The 14,341-nt window shown below is 45.0% G+C and overlaps 2 protein-coding genes across 8 annotated transcripts in view; one reads left to right on the forward strand and one right to left on the reverse strand.

Moving 5' to 3' along the window:
- Nucleotides 1–13,783, reverse strand: part of LOC142774985 (uncharacterized) — a 28,331-nt gene extending 14,548 nt beyond the window's left edge. The window contains exons 1-3 of one of the 4 annotated variants that reach the window (XM_075876157.1): nucleotides 13,494–13,783; nucleotides 13,000–13,096; nucleotides 5,088–5,292 (exon numbers count right to left, since the gene is read on the reverse strand). In XM_075876157.1, coding sequence (XP_075732272.1) covers nucleotides 5,088–5,292; nucleotides 13,000–13,096; nucleotides 13,494–13,563 — 372 coding nt within the window. In that variant the 5' untranslated portion in view covers nucleotides 13,564–13,783. Of the gene's footprint in view, nucleotides 1–5,087; nucleotides 5,293–12,999; nucleotides 13,107–13,434 lie in introns of all 4 variants that reach the window. The other 3 variants (XM_075876159.1, XM_075876158.1, XM_075876161.1) reach the window with 3 other exon arrangements.
- A 329-nt stretch (nucleotides 13,784–14,112) lies between these two features.
- LOC119176606 (mortality factor 4-like protein 1) overlaps nucleotides 14,113–14,341 on the forward strand; it is a 34,207-nt gene continuing 33,978 nt past the window's right edge. For all 4 annotated transcript variants that reach the window (XR_012886610.1, XM_075876163.1, XM_075876162.1 and 1 more), the window contains exon 1: nucleotides 14,113–14,291. Coding sequence is in view for 3 of the 4 variants with exons in the window: in XM_075876163.1 (XP_075732278.1) it covers nucleotides 14,264–14,291 (28 nt within the window). In the remaining variant the exon portion in view is untranslated. The remainder of the gene's footprint in view (nucleotides 14,292–14,341) is intronic.

Genomic DNA, 14,341 nt, shown 5'->3' on the forward strand with positions numbered 1-14,341 from the left:
GCTGTGTGTACGAAAAGCGAGTGGCTGTTTAGACAGGGAGTTTGAGTTCACTTAACAGGGCCGTCACCAGGCCCTGTTATCTGCTTTTTTGTTTTCTTGGCGCGCTCCAAGGAGCCACGCCGCTCTTTCCGCCCCAAGGGTACCGATGTATCCATTGCCTCCTCGGAGGCACTGGATGCCCGCACGTGCGGGCTGTTAGTACGAATTTCGGGCCTCGCCTGGTGAGGTGAGGCTTTGAGACCCGAGGACTCTGGAGTCTCCGGTCTCTGTTTGGGAGTAGGCAGTGTAGCCTGGGCTACAGCCGCCTTAGGGGCAGGTGCCACAATCACCGGCTCGGTATGCACGGGCCGAAGGTGTGGCGAGGGCTGGTGCGGCGGTGCCCCCTGACGCGCCGCATCAGCGTATGTAGACCCATAGAATGGAGTGACTCTTCGCCGTGCTTCCTTAAATGTAATGTTCTCCTTCACCTTCAATGTAATTATTTCTTTTTTTTTTTCCAGTATGTGCAGGAGCGTGAAGATGCGGCATGGTTTCCTTCGCAGTTTACACAGTGTGGCGGTTGATTGCAGTTCTCAGACACGTGGCCTAGGACTCCACATTGTGCACAAGTCTGGCGACCACGACAGGTTTTAGAGCCATGGCCATACCTCTGGCCTTGGAAGCAACGACGAGGGTTTGGTATGTACGGCCTGATAGATGTCTTTGTGTACCCTGTTTGAATAGATTCCGGTAGTTTACTGGATGCAAACGTGAGTATTAAGTGTTTTGTCGGTGTTTCCTGATGATGATTCTCTGTACATTAATGACATTTTGGCTCTTCCACCCCTCCAAAAGTTCAGTCTCAGTCAAGTCAAGTAAGTCCATGTCAGATACGACTCCGCGAGTTGTGTTCATTGATCTATGTGGTGTTATGGTTATTGGTATGCCACCGAAATCTGAAAGACGGTCTAGCTTTTCAAATTGTTCTTTGTCGTGGATTTCGAGGAGGAGGTCTCCACTAGCCATTTTGGTTACCTTGTATCCTGTGCCAAGAGTTTCGGTGAGACATCTAGAAACTAGGAAAGGAGAGACGGTCCTGGCTTGCTTTTCAGTTTTTTCACAGTGGATAACATGAAAGTGAGGATATGTTTCTTTTGGCTGGTTGAAAAAATTTATATCATCGGTGCGTACCCGCTTTAAGCCGATACGATCAGACAGTAGGGGGAATGCACTATGCATGCCTTGCTTATTTTTGTTCAGCAGCGTTGGCGGCCACCCACCACGGAGCCCAACGAGAAGACGCTACAAGTTTACAGATGCTGAAAACTGCAGACGCCAGCCGTACAACGCCACTATAACCCAATGCGCCTAGACCAAGGTAGGCTATATGCACAGGCTTAATCCTAGCCGCCAGGAAGTTTGGAAGTAAACGGAAGAGAGTAGAAGACAGGGCAGATCAATAGTAAGAGATAAAGACGAAGATGTAGCAAGAGAGAGATAGGAAAAGGCGACTGCCGATTTCCCCTGGGTGGGTCAGCCCAGGGGTGCCGTCTACGTGAAGCCGGGGCCAAAGAGGTGTGTTGCCTCTGCCGGGGGGCCTTAACGGTCCAATCACCAAGCGTCGGCTCAACCCCCAGGATCCCCTTTTCCCCGGACACGGCAAAGCCACGCACGGCTGCGCGTGGGAGGAAGTCGAAACCCCCCCGTTAGCTCGGGTCCGTGGTGTCGCTACACACCAAACGCCTGCTTTCACAGGCGCCCCTGCGGGGAACAGAGAGAAATAAATGCCTTAAAGGGTCAGTGTATAATTCTATGTTTACATAACAACAGAACACAGACAAATAAATGCCTTAAAAGGCCAGTACACAACCCCAAGGTCCAAAAATTGTTGCCGCAAGAATTTCTCGAATATGTGCTATTTTAAGCAAGTTACAGGGGCTAGAACATCGCATACAGCTGGTTTAAATTTTCACGCAGTCTCGCCACCCGGAAGGAGAAGGCGTGGCCTGTCGCCGTGACTTTGCCCACTTCGGCAATGTGGTAAGACCTCAGCGATCGACGTCATCGGCGAACTTGATGAGTCGCAACACACTTCCTCTTGCTGCGATGACTGGTTGTTTTTCGTTTACCCGGTGCCCATGTTTCTTCGCAGCTCAGTCGCTGGACTCGCAGCCAACAACGATTTGCAAAAGAACTGCGTTCCGAAACCCGGACACTGAAGTTGGCCCGATTTTTCTGGAGTTCAAGTTTTGGGGAGTAGAGTTACTGTATATGCTCCCTATGGGAGCAAAGTTGCACATAGTGCCGCCATTATGTTTAACGGCTGTGCAGTGAAGCCACTCATCGCGCGCTCAAGAGAAAAATACGGCGCGATGTGCCAGCGCAACTGCGCGGCGTGCCGCAGACTTATTCGCGCGCAATGAGCATGACTGTTCTGTTGCAGTGAGGCGAATATGCTTGAGGCCCGTAAGCTTAGATTTAGGTGCATGTTAAAGAAACCCGGGTGGTCGAAATTTTCGGAGCCCTCCACTACGGCGTCGCTCATAATAATATGGTGGTTTTGGGATTAAACTCAATCAACTATTACTTAAATGAGGTGAAAATTATTTTTTTAAAAAGTAACTCATTCGTAATATTTGCACCAGACGTACGATGCACATCATTTCTGCAATAACATTTTTGTGATTACCTTCTTTTGGCACTGCCAGATGGCACCACCTATCTGGTCTGTCGGGGGCTGACACTTTTGCGGCTTCAATGTTCTGGCCATATTACCTTTAACAATTCGGCTGAAACAATGCAATCACTATTGACGCTCACACTTCGGCTTGTTGTGACAGGATGTGTGGAGTCTCCGCAATGCGGATATTGCGAGTTCCTACAAGCGAAGGTGAATTCGCGAAACAGCGCCACAAACGTAAAGCCTACCCAGCGAGTAGTTTATGTTGCGTAAAGGTTTACGTTCTGTAAAAACTCGTGCATGCGCAGATTATATGCGGTAATATCGTAACGCATGTCGTATAAGTACATGCTAAAAGCCCCCAACGGTTGTAACAATGAGACTGAAGTCGATGCGGGCAGAGAACGCGCGGGTGCCGTACCATCGTGCACGTATAGTTGGCTTCGCCGTGTGAAATGGAACATTTGAGATCACTTTGCACCACGTGACAGCGGTCGCCCAATAGCGGCGCGAGCGGCGGGAGGAAAAGATATACGTAACTCCGCTACCTTAAGGTAGCATATACATTATCTCTATTTGGGAGTAGACTGCGGTGCCATCTGGCAGCAGCAACACAAAACACAAATATTGCGCTTAATAGTGGGTGTGCCTATCAACAGGTGACGCGACAATTTGCTCACTCCCAAGGACTGGGTCAGTGAAGTGTCCCGCTTTCAAAAGTTTCAATGCATGGAGCCTATGGAGAATTTGGCAACTCCTATGAATGAATAGCTCTGTCGTAGATGTGACTTGGTAACCGGGAGTAGTTGTCTGTACTAGGTAGAGCCCCTAACTGCGGATTTCAAAATTAAACGGACAAAATTGGTCGACCTGCAATCGTGTAAGCATGGTATGTAAGTCATTATGTGCACCTCGTTCATGCTGTAGCTGATGAATTACGGAAAAGCACATTGTTATGAGTGGGAAGCTTCAAACCAACCACCAGTTGTGGCATTTGCATATTGTGACACTTGGTCATTATTTTGCTCCTCTACCATGCTACATTACTTCGGTTAATGTCATTCTGTGCTCGACATGATGCTTGTATAGGATCTTTTTGCAAAGGAGCTTTAAAGGAGCCCTCCAACACTCTTTAACCCCTCATGTTTTATTCGTGGGTTATGTAGACTGAAGTGCAGGCAGAATAATGCAGCGAAAATGGCAGTGGTAATAGCACGCAATTTGAAGTTATTCGACTTTGAAAGTTGAAAAAAAAAAAAAAACGCTGACCTTCAACTCAATTTTCGCGGGGTAACTTGACAACATTTCACTGACCCATGACGTCGGAAGGCTGCCCCAATGAAATAAGCTGGAAGTGCCTACGTATGAGAAGCTCGCACCCCACTGTTGCTTGTTTTTTTTTTTTTTAAAGTCATGTTGACCTTGTTGCCACAGTAACAAGCGTGGTGCCTGACACCTGGTTTGCCAGAATGTGAGCAGGAGCTACTGTGTCGAAGCGAGGTATTTTCTGCTGTTTTTTACAACATTCCGAGTCAATCTCTCCTTTTATTCTGAGAAAGTAACTTGTGGAAATACCAAGACAGTGAAGTATTGTTGACCCTACGCGCGTTGTTTGGTGAGCCACTCAACGAACAACAATGGTGCACTGCACCCTTTCAACTGCACACGTGCGGAAAGAGGCAGCTTGCAAACTCCCAAAAGCAAGAAGAGGCAAGAAAAAGAGAGAGGTCTTTCGTATATACATCCGACCCGCGCAAGCCAAAAATCCAGAGGCTAAATGGCAGCTAGCGTCCCTGTCGTGCTTTGTAGTCGCGTTTTTTTGTTGTTGTTGTGGCCGCGTCTGTTCAGGGTTCGATGAAAAAGCACAGAAGAAAAATGAAAATCAGTTTTGATCCTACACCACGATCGCTTCTGTTACATCTATCCAATGATATAGCGGCAACCTTCCCGCGTCATTTCCGCCGGTAAAGTTCTGGCGAGCGCCACTACGTGGTAATTCGGTTGGCAGTAGTGATTTTATTGCGTGATTAAAATACTAAATCATGTGATATCGGCGCTTGGACCCACGCTAAAATAATCTCCAGCTATCGGTCTACGCAAACCCCGGATAAAAAATACGTGCTTCAATAGTGTTCGAGGGCCCCTTCAAGCGCTGGCGTAGTACTTTGTAGTATAATACATGACTGCCACGCAAGGGGCCTGGATTCAAATACCACTTGATTTTGGACAATTTTTTTCTCATTGTGAATGAATTACACAGTCAATTGTGGAGACAGCGGACAACTACGCCACCCAAATCATCTGTTATGACCTTACAACATCTTCCACTGAAAAATGAAGAACCTGAGCTTGTGTCTCCATAAACTTCTATAAAATATTTAGTAAAATGTTTCAGTTTCAGCATTGAATGCTAAGACAAGCAACTTACAGAGACAACATTTGCAGCAGGAACAGTGCGTTTCCTAGGATTAGGTTCAACATCACGCAAGAAATCAGACCACAGATCATCTGCTCGCTTCTTTTCCTCGTCCGGGTTGAGTGCAGGAACTAGCTCCTCGACATCATTTGCTTTATCAGGACTTCCGTGTGCTGGACTAACTTCACCCTCCAAATAGATTCCACCCTTACACTTCCTGGAAGAAGAAAGAAAGGACATACACATGCCATAGAACAGTTAGAATTATGCAAATGAATGTAGTAAACAGCAAAGTAAACTGAATTCTAACAAATTATGAACAGTGTCATTAGCAATTTTCTATGTGCCGTGGTAGTACAACGAGATATGATACATAGCTGCGGACTTAATGGTTTTATCCCTGCTGAAGTGATCACATTTCAATGGAGGTGAAATGCGACTAGCCTATGTACTATCTGACGTCAGTGCACATTAAAGAACCCCGGGTGGGTCAAATTATCTGGTGGCTTACACCAAGGGGTCAGTCAAAAAGTGGGTCACTTTTAGACACTAAACCACATAAACCAACCATTAACTTTCTTCAATATCTCACTGGCACATGGATCGATAATCTATCAGAAAGTGCACTTATTTTAAGCATCCTAAACACGTAGTCATTGAGTAGTTACAAGAAATTTTTAATAGTATACTAAATGTTCTGAAAATTTGTAAAACTCTCCTGTAAATATATTAGCAGTTTTGCTTGCGAATGGCACTATTTTCCTGCCTGTCAAAGGTAGGATTTTAGGACCCATTTTTTATAGCAGCTGGCCGGCCGGTGACATGGTGAATTTCCTACAGAGGGGCATTTGCTGTGGCTACACCTTGGTGCCTACATCAGTTTTCCTGCTCCCAATCGCCTCAATGTCGGCATCCTCACAGTGGGCAGGGGTATGTATACCAAGGTCAATAACTGAAAAAAGAGCCAACACAGCTTAAATCGAGGACGACGCAGCGAGCAATGGAAAAAAAATTATAGGTGTAACCTTAAGAGACAAGAAGAGAGCCTAATGGAGTAGGGAGCAAACCAGGGTTAAGGATATGATAGTTGACATAAAGAAGGGAGGCAGATTGCCACTATCCCTCAAGAGGGAGGTATATAACAGCTGTATCTTGCCGGTACTTAGCTAGGGAGCAAAAACCTGGAGACTTACAAAGAGGGTTCAGCTTAAATTGAAGACGACGCAGCGAGCAATGGAAAGAAAAATGATAGGTGTAACCTTAAGAGACAAGAAGAGAGCAGAGTGGATTAGGAAACAAACGGCGGTTAAGGATATTATAGTTGAAATCAAGAAGAGAAAATGGACATGGGCTGGGCATGTAGCGCGTAGACAGGATAACCGCTGGTCATTAATGGTAACTAACTGGATTCCCAGAGAAGGCAAGCAAGTTAGGGGGAGAGAGAAGGTTAGGTGGGCAGATGAGATTAAGAAGTTTGCAGGTACAAATTAGCAGCAGCAAGCATAGGACCAAGTTGATTGGCGGAACAAGGGAGAGGCCTTTGTCCTGCAGTAGATGTAGTCAGACTGATGATCACAACAGTAAAAAAAAAAAAATTCACCAAAAAGAATAGGCTGGAATGCTTATGACAAGACATCCCAAATTATGGCAGGCAATTTACCACTGTCTATAAAGCGAAAAATGCACAATCACTACCTATTGCCAGTTCAAACATTTGAGGCTGAAACTTGAAAGATAACAAATAATCTTGAAAAAATTAATGAGCCATTGCACTCTGTGAAAGTGGATGACCAGCATAGCTGCTGTGTAGCACACTTATTTTTCATTTATTTATAAATTGATTTATAATTTCTACTTTAGCCTACGCTCTTTTAAAGCAATTCCACTTCAATTCACAGGGCCAGAAGAGCAGAACGTGGGTTTACTTGTGTATTTAGATACGTTTTGTCAATTTCATTTTTATAACTTTCTTGTTGAGAGGACCAGTGGTGAGTGGTGGGGTTCACAATTTCTGTGGCACACACCTGCTAGGGGTTTTGTGGTAGGTAACTATGGACTTATAATACGTTCATACTTGATATTACTCTCAAAGTCGCAGTAATGCCAACCAATTCGCACAGTTAGCCAGCTGATGTTTGGGCTTAGTCTGCATGGCTACGATCATTTTTTTTTTTTAACTGAAGGTTGGGGCCATTTATGATGACGATATTTTTCTGTTGAATAGGTAGTTGCGACGTAGGTGACTGTTGGCAGAGTTACGAATGGCTTAGTTACATACAGCTCCGCTGTAGAAGCAAAGGACTAAGCAGTGGGCCATGGAATGGAAAGGAAGAGAGAATACCGCAAAATGCTGAGCACCCCCCCCCCCCCCCCCATGGTGAAAGATAATCCAACTAGATTTGGAAGGGGGGGCACTTGCTCAGAGCCGGACTGGTCCCATTAACGCTTACTTCAGATCTGAAATAAGCAGTGGGGGCGCTGGATCGTCACGTTAGGGTAGATAAGAAAGTAAACAGGCATAGCCAATATTCTAATTGAGATTAAGGAGGGAAAAGCAAATGCAAAGGGTGGGACACGTAATGCGTAGGACGCACAATTAGTAGTAAGTTAAAGAAGCCAGAATGGATACTAAGGGAGGGGTGAGTTACATAGCTGAGGGCAGCAATGAATAGAGTGAGGTGATGAAATCAAGAAATTCACAGGAATAAAATGGAACAAACTCGCAAAAGATGCGGTAAATTAGATATCATTGAGAGAGGCTTTACTTCAGCAGTGGCCATAGGACAGGCAAAGAATGATGATTATAGTGGGTAGTACTTTGTCTGGAGGAGAAACTGTAATAAATGTTTTTGTGGCCACTTGTGGAGATGCGCTGGAGCTCTGAATGGACACTGAACAGATAATTAGCTCATGCTGGCAAAGTGTACTTTAGGCATCTCTCACATAGGAGATGTTTCATGACATTAAAAGCTGGTGCACTACCACGGCAAGTTTAAACCTATAGCCAGAGCAAGAACACAGCGCAGTGGGTAACAGCAAAGATCATAGGCATGTTAATCAATAATGGACAATGTTTTATAACAGCAACAGCCTGAACAAAGACGTTCCCACACAAGACCTTGAGATGTACTTTGTCATCTTTTATGAAAGGGAACACATGAGCACGTGGCCGGCACTCTGCGGCAGCCGCCTTCAGCACCATCAACAGACAACGAAAGAAAACATGTTTGATTTTTGCCGTCATCTATTGGTGAACCAAATAACCAGTCAGGGCCCGTAAACAAGCACTGCTGAATTACGCTCCCGCTCCGATCATGCAACCAGGAATGCCTGCAGTGCATCGTCTGCTGCGAACAAATACAGGGTGGTGTGCCAGCACTTGCTACATGTAATTGCACAGTCTCTTGGCTTACGTGAGTTGCGCTTTGACAAAAACAGAGATGTACAGGTGAGAGGGATGCATGCAGGTGGAGGTGTGGTAGTTGTTTATCAATGAATGATACAGAGTGTCATTCAGTGATATCCTGTATCATCCAAGCTCCATGGCTTCTCCTTGGAGCTTGTACACTTCCATAAGCCACCAATCAATACGTTTCTAAGAAGCTGATTCGCAGCATTATAGTTCTCCAGTGAACAAAGACGAGAATGTTCATGTGAACATCCTTTAGCTTCAGCTGTCATCTTCCCTGGGTTGTAAATAAATACAGAAATGATATTTTCTCGTGAAAGCCGCTTAAGAAAAAGACTGAGACCTCCTTGCCTGGTACTAATCTCAGAATTCGAGCATGTCCGTCCAAGGGCATAAGCGGACATCAAGTAAACGATGGTGGCGATTCCACATTGTCACTACGTATATACAAAACTATGTGCAGCCCCCAATTCCCTGAAAACTGCTGCACAGTTTTCAGGCGAGCGGCAGCATTGTTATCAGTTGAGTTGGTGGACCAAGTTCATGTCGAGGAACATCTAGGAATACTGAGACAAAGAAAGCACTGACTGCACTAGTTTACACGAGTAACACACGGGCTTGACGATGCTGCGGGAGAAAACTTTCGCATACTCAATCCATTGCAACTACAAAACTGCGCGAAAAAGTGACAAGAAACAGAGCAGGAATACACACAAGCGCAGACTAGCAACTGAAAGTTTATTGAAGGATACACATATATAACTAGCACAAAAAAAAATGACGTGAAAGATTAGAGGTTGGCAGTGAAATAATCTATCTCTCGTTGGTGCAAAGTCACTGAACACCTAACAACACACGTGTTGCCATACTTTAGTATGTAAAAAGCCTCAGCAACTTCTCTCGCTGTTTTATCCCTGCGCCGGGACGACACCCTTGTTTTGCGAAGTAATGGGTAACACTTGAAATCCCTGCAATGTAGGCGCATATTCGACAAAGTGTGGGTCTTTAGCGATTCCTCGCGATCCATTAGTCTGTTATTCAAACACCGTCTAGTTTGTCCAATATAGCACTTACCACAAGACAAGGGGATAAGATACACCGCACCCATTCCACATTCAACAAACGTTTCCCAGTGACTGACCTCACAATCACACCACTTTTTTTCTATGCCTTCAATTATCTTACCCACCGCTATGCAGACTTAGCCCAACTTATTGCTGAACGAAACAACCAGGTTAACATTTCTTGTCGCTTTTTCGCGCATTTTTGTAGTTATGAATTACCAACTCGCCCATTGCTTGATGACTTGATATGAAGTAATATGCACGTGCTTGGTTCAGTTTTTTTTTTTTTTTTTTGTGAGCCACGAGGAAGAGAACCACCAAGATGGGACACATTCCACTTGAGGAACGAGAAAAAGTTAAGCTCTGCATTGCTGGCTGCAGTCAGCGACATATTGCCTCTATTATGAAAAGGCCCCTAGAACAGTAAATAGTATAGTGTAGGCCTTTAAAAAAAAACACCGTGTGAAGGACGCTCCACACAGGCGCAGACCACGGGCAACGACTGCGGATGAAGACCATGCATTTGTAGCTGCAAGAGCAGCGAGACCACTGATAACATCTCGTAAAATGCTATAGGAACTGAGTATTAGGGCATGCACGATAACTGCGAAGCATCGCCTCGCAGAAGCTGGCCTAAGATAGAGGGTTGCATGCAGAAAACTCTGATGCGAAAAACAAACCAAGCAAAACAGCTGCGATTTGCAATGGACCTCGAACCTTGGACTACCTCTGACTGGGAGAATGTTTTCACTGATAAGAACTTGTTCACGACCCGGTGGGATCAGAGGCATAGAGTGTGGCCCCCAGGAAACAGTCGGTAGGTGAGGTTTATTGTGTAAAAATATTAACTAAAAATGTTTAAAAACCTCTACCAGACAATTGCCATTTTTATGCACTTTACGGTATTGTAGTGTTTCATATCGCATATATAAAATAAAGAATTTTATATTTAAGGTGCAGTATGATTATGTTCACTTGTGTTAATATATGGCTGTGTTTGGTTTTATCACTAACATTATTATCGTCATTCGTATTAGTTCATATTTAAAGCCTGTTTGGCATATCCTGAAAGTATAGACACTGAAAAGGTGGCAGTAGGCTGACTGCTGCCACAGACAGAGGCACACCGCCAGCCCAAGTGCTGTCTCAAGATGAGGTAATACAAACAAGAGTAAGTTTAATGGTATAGGAACACGATTAAAAACATAAAGTAGTACTTTAGGTAGACATGGATAGATTTTATAAGTATGCGTACTATGTAACCCAACAGAGTTACACATTGTTGGCGTAAATGAAATGTACTCAAGATAAGTAAAGTGACTGTTGATCAGCAGCGAATGGGCGATATAATGATGCTTTTATACAGTTACAGATCAGAATACCTCCAGCAAGTGGTGGCCAATGGCCATTCAGCATCTAGCATGAAGACGTGTTCAGACGATGAGACATTGGCGCAAAAATAAATATATGTTTCGCTACAAACCCGTCAATTGCCACTATCATCATTTTTAAAGTACACTTCGCTTTCTTACATAGCAGCAAACCGCCAAAATGACACTTTGTGAGCGTAAGTAGACTCCCACAAAGTGTAATTGAGTTGTTACAAGTGACAAGGGTATTACAGCAAGACAACTCGCCTGTTCACACATCCCAAAAGGTAACAAACTTTTTCGAGGATCCTGGCGTCAACACTCTCAACTGGCCACTCCAGTCTCCAGACCTCAACATCATAGAGAACGTGCGGGGCCTCTTCAAAACAGTGCTAGCGAGTCAGTCTCTGCACGAAGGCTTTGCTGACAACCTGACGACGAAATGTGGGATTTAACATCCCAAAACCACCATATGATTATGAGAGACGCCGTAGTGGAGGGCTCCAGAAATTTTGACCACCTGGGGTTCTTTAACGTGCACCCAAATCTGAGCACACAGGCATGCATCATTTCCGCCTCCATCAGAAATGCAGCCACCGCTGCCGGGATTCGATCCCGCGACCTGCGGGTCAGCAGCTGAGTTCCTTAGCCACTAAACAAACGCGGCGGGGCCTTTGCTGACAACCTCTGGGGTGCCATAAAGGAGGAGTGACAGTGGCTGAGAAGCGATAGGTCACCGACGGCTGCCTTGTACAACTCGCTGCCCTCAAGAATGGCAGCTGTTGTCGCAACAAATGGGGATGCCACCAGGTATTCAGAGGTGTCTCGTAACAACACAATGCAGTTGTACTTCCTTGGTGTTCAAGACAGAAAAAAATATTTGCTATTTTTATGTAAGCATAATAATATGTGTCATGGCATTTTGTGATCACAACTTTTCTCTGATGATTGCTAACATATAAAACTTTTTTTTCTTCAAGTTTTCTTTACCCCGCAACATCTCGCTTGCTGTCACCATGGTAAGGGTGGTTTATTCTTGGCGTCACAGCAGCAAGCGCACAGATATGAAATGCCAAAGTACTTTTTTTTTTCCGCTGACAGATGGGCACATTCGAAGTAAGTGAGATTCAACCTCGAAAGACAATTTTCACAGGGTACACTGATCAACTTCACAAAATGAAAACTACAACCACGCCTCAGCCCAAATGCATCCCTCTCACCTAGGCATGTCTAGTTTCGTTGAAGCGCAACTGGCGTAAGCGAATTGCACTTCTAGCGAGTTGCGAGCGACAGTGCTTCTACGTATATACTGTATTCGTGCACCACACTTGATTTGTTTGCAGAAGGCGACGCGCTGCAGGTATCGCCGATTGCGCTATCAGAGTGGGAGCGTATCAAGCAGCACTTCTGCCAGCCACAGCCAGTCCGAAGGCAAGGGTGCGCCTCGAGACCGGCCATATTGTTCGTCGATAGAAGACTGTGAAAGTGAACATGCTTTTTATCGCTTTAGCGGCCACCGCAAAGCGCCAGCCACGTGCTCCCTTTCATGAAGGACAACAGAGAACACTGTAAGTAGGAGAGAGTGAACATGGTGCGAGAGTAGCAAAATAAGTCGCCAAACGAGTGGCAGCCACATTGTTGGTCATTAAATGCCCAAAACACTGCCACTGTAACATCGCCCTGAAAGGTTCTTGCATTGTACTAAGTGAAACAACAGTGTTTTATGAAATGCACAAGAAAGGTAGACACACAATGCTGTGTGTGTCTACCTTTCGTGCCTGTGTCAGAAAGCTCAGTTTTTGTACAATGCCCCACCAACTGGCCTAACGTTATCCACGTCTAAAGTTTTGGGAGCTTCACATTCACTGTAGGCTTGTGTCCTTGAGGAGGTCTGGGGCCATTTAAGCCTCTGTCTGAACAATGGTTCACGAGTGGACAGGGTTAAGTGCAGAGATTTCTGTGTCTTTTTAACTGTCATTATGCCTTTTGGGCGGTACTAGCCTAATATGATTATTTTTAGTGGGTATTTTGTTAATGACACAAATTCTGAAGCCACTATTTTCATACGGCTAGATTCTCACCTCGACAAATGTTTTTTTTTCTTAGTCCTCTTAGGCTTCTTTTCAGCTGGTACCTCGGCGTCACTCCCAGCGTCGTTTTCGGCATCCGACTCATCGCCTTCGCTCTCCTCGGTTGAAAAGTATTCAAATTACGATACGCAAAGGTAAACATACAATCTGTCACTCTAGTAAACCGCGTGACATCAGTACGCACACTAATGTTTAAGTTGTGACATTATGTGACGATAAGTTTCACGGGGCAACACAACAGAATGTAGAATCTGGAGCAACAATGACAGAAACCGGCCGCCGCGCTATAGCAGAGCAGTAGTACAAAACAGTGTAAGCGTCGATTGCCTACAAAGATAACATAAGACGTATATGATCTACAGACTGCGCTTGCGACGATTTCGCCGCATCCTGCTAGCTTGCTTGCTCTTTAAAAGTGGTTCCTACCCTTTATGGGGAATTGGCCAAGATACGAGAGAATGAGTCCCAAGCTCGGCAGCACGTACCCGATGGAACGTAGTCGTCATCTTCACTTTCAGAGCTATCGGCTGGCTTCGTCGAGTCAAAAGTGGACATTCTGAAATTTCAAAACTGCTTTACTCAGTAAGTCTTTCTGCTGTCTCTAAACAACTGGTTCAGAACGCGATTTAAGTGCGCGTAACTAACATACGTATGAAAGCGCACAACTGGCACAACGCCAACAATCGATATTTAGAGCGCGAAAACAAAACAACGACACAGAGACAAGAAGGACACGAAAGACACGAGCTTCTTGTCTCTGTGTCGTCGTTTTGTTTTCGCGCTATAAATATCGTCATGCATACCAACTAGCCGAAGCTGCCACACTGCCAACAATCGATCTTGGATTGTCTTGCGACTTACAGTCGGTAACGGCTACTATGGCGCCCTACCTTCTCTTCTGAAAATAAAACCTTCACTGCAAAGTACGAATCCTAAACCTCACTATTTAAAGGATAAAAAAAGATAAATCTAATGATTAGTTCACTAAGTATTACGGCTAGGTAGCGGTAGCCGCCGCCCGAACTAAAGGGGACAGCCATACCCATCCATCCATCCTGCATAGAGTCTATGACGCAACCGTCCCTAGATTTCTTGCGCGTGCGCAAAACGAGCGCTACTTATTAGTGGGCAACATTGTGCATCAATTTTTTTTGCCGCCGAGATTGACGTTATTGTCTAGGTTCGAAAGTCTCGTCTCTATCCTTATAGTGTACTAGAATATTATACAATTCTGTCGGTGTCGGCGGTATTATACATGGCGTCGAAAGCTAGGTTTCAAGATGGTAAGAGAACCAGTTATTTCTTAAGTTGTCGTTATTTGTCGGCATGCAAC

The sequence above is a fragment of the Rhipicephalus microplus genome, chromosome X (genome assembly GCF_043290135.1).
Source record: "Rhipicephalus microplus isolate Deutch F79 chromosome X, USDA_Rmic, whole genome shotgun sequence".
NCBI lineage: Eukaryota > Metazoa > Arthropoda > Arachnida > Ixodida > Ixodidae > Rhipicephalus > Rhipicephalus microplus.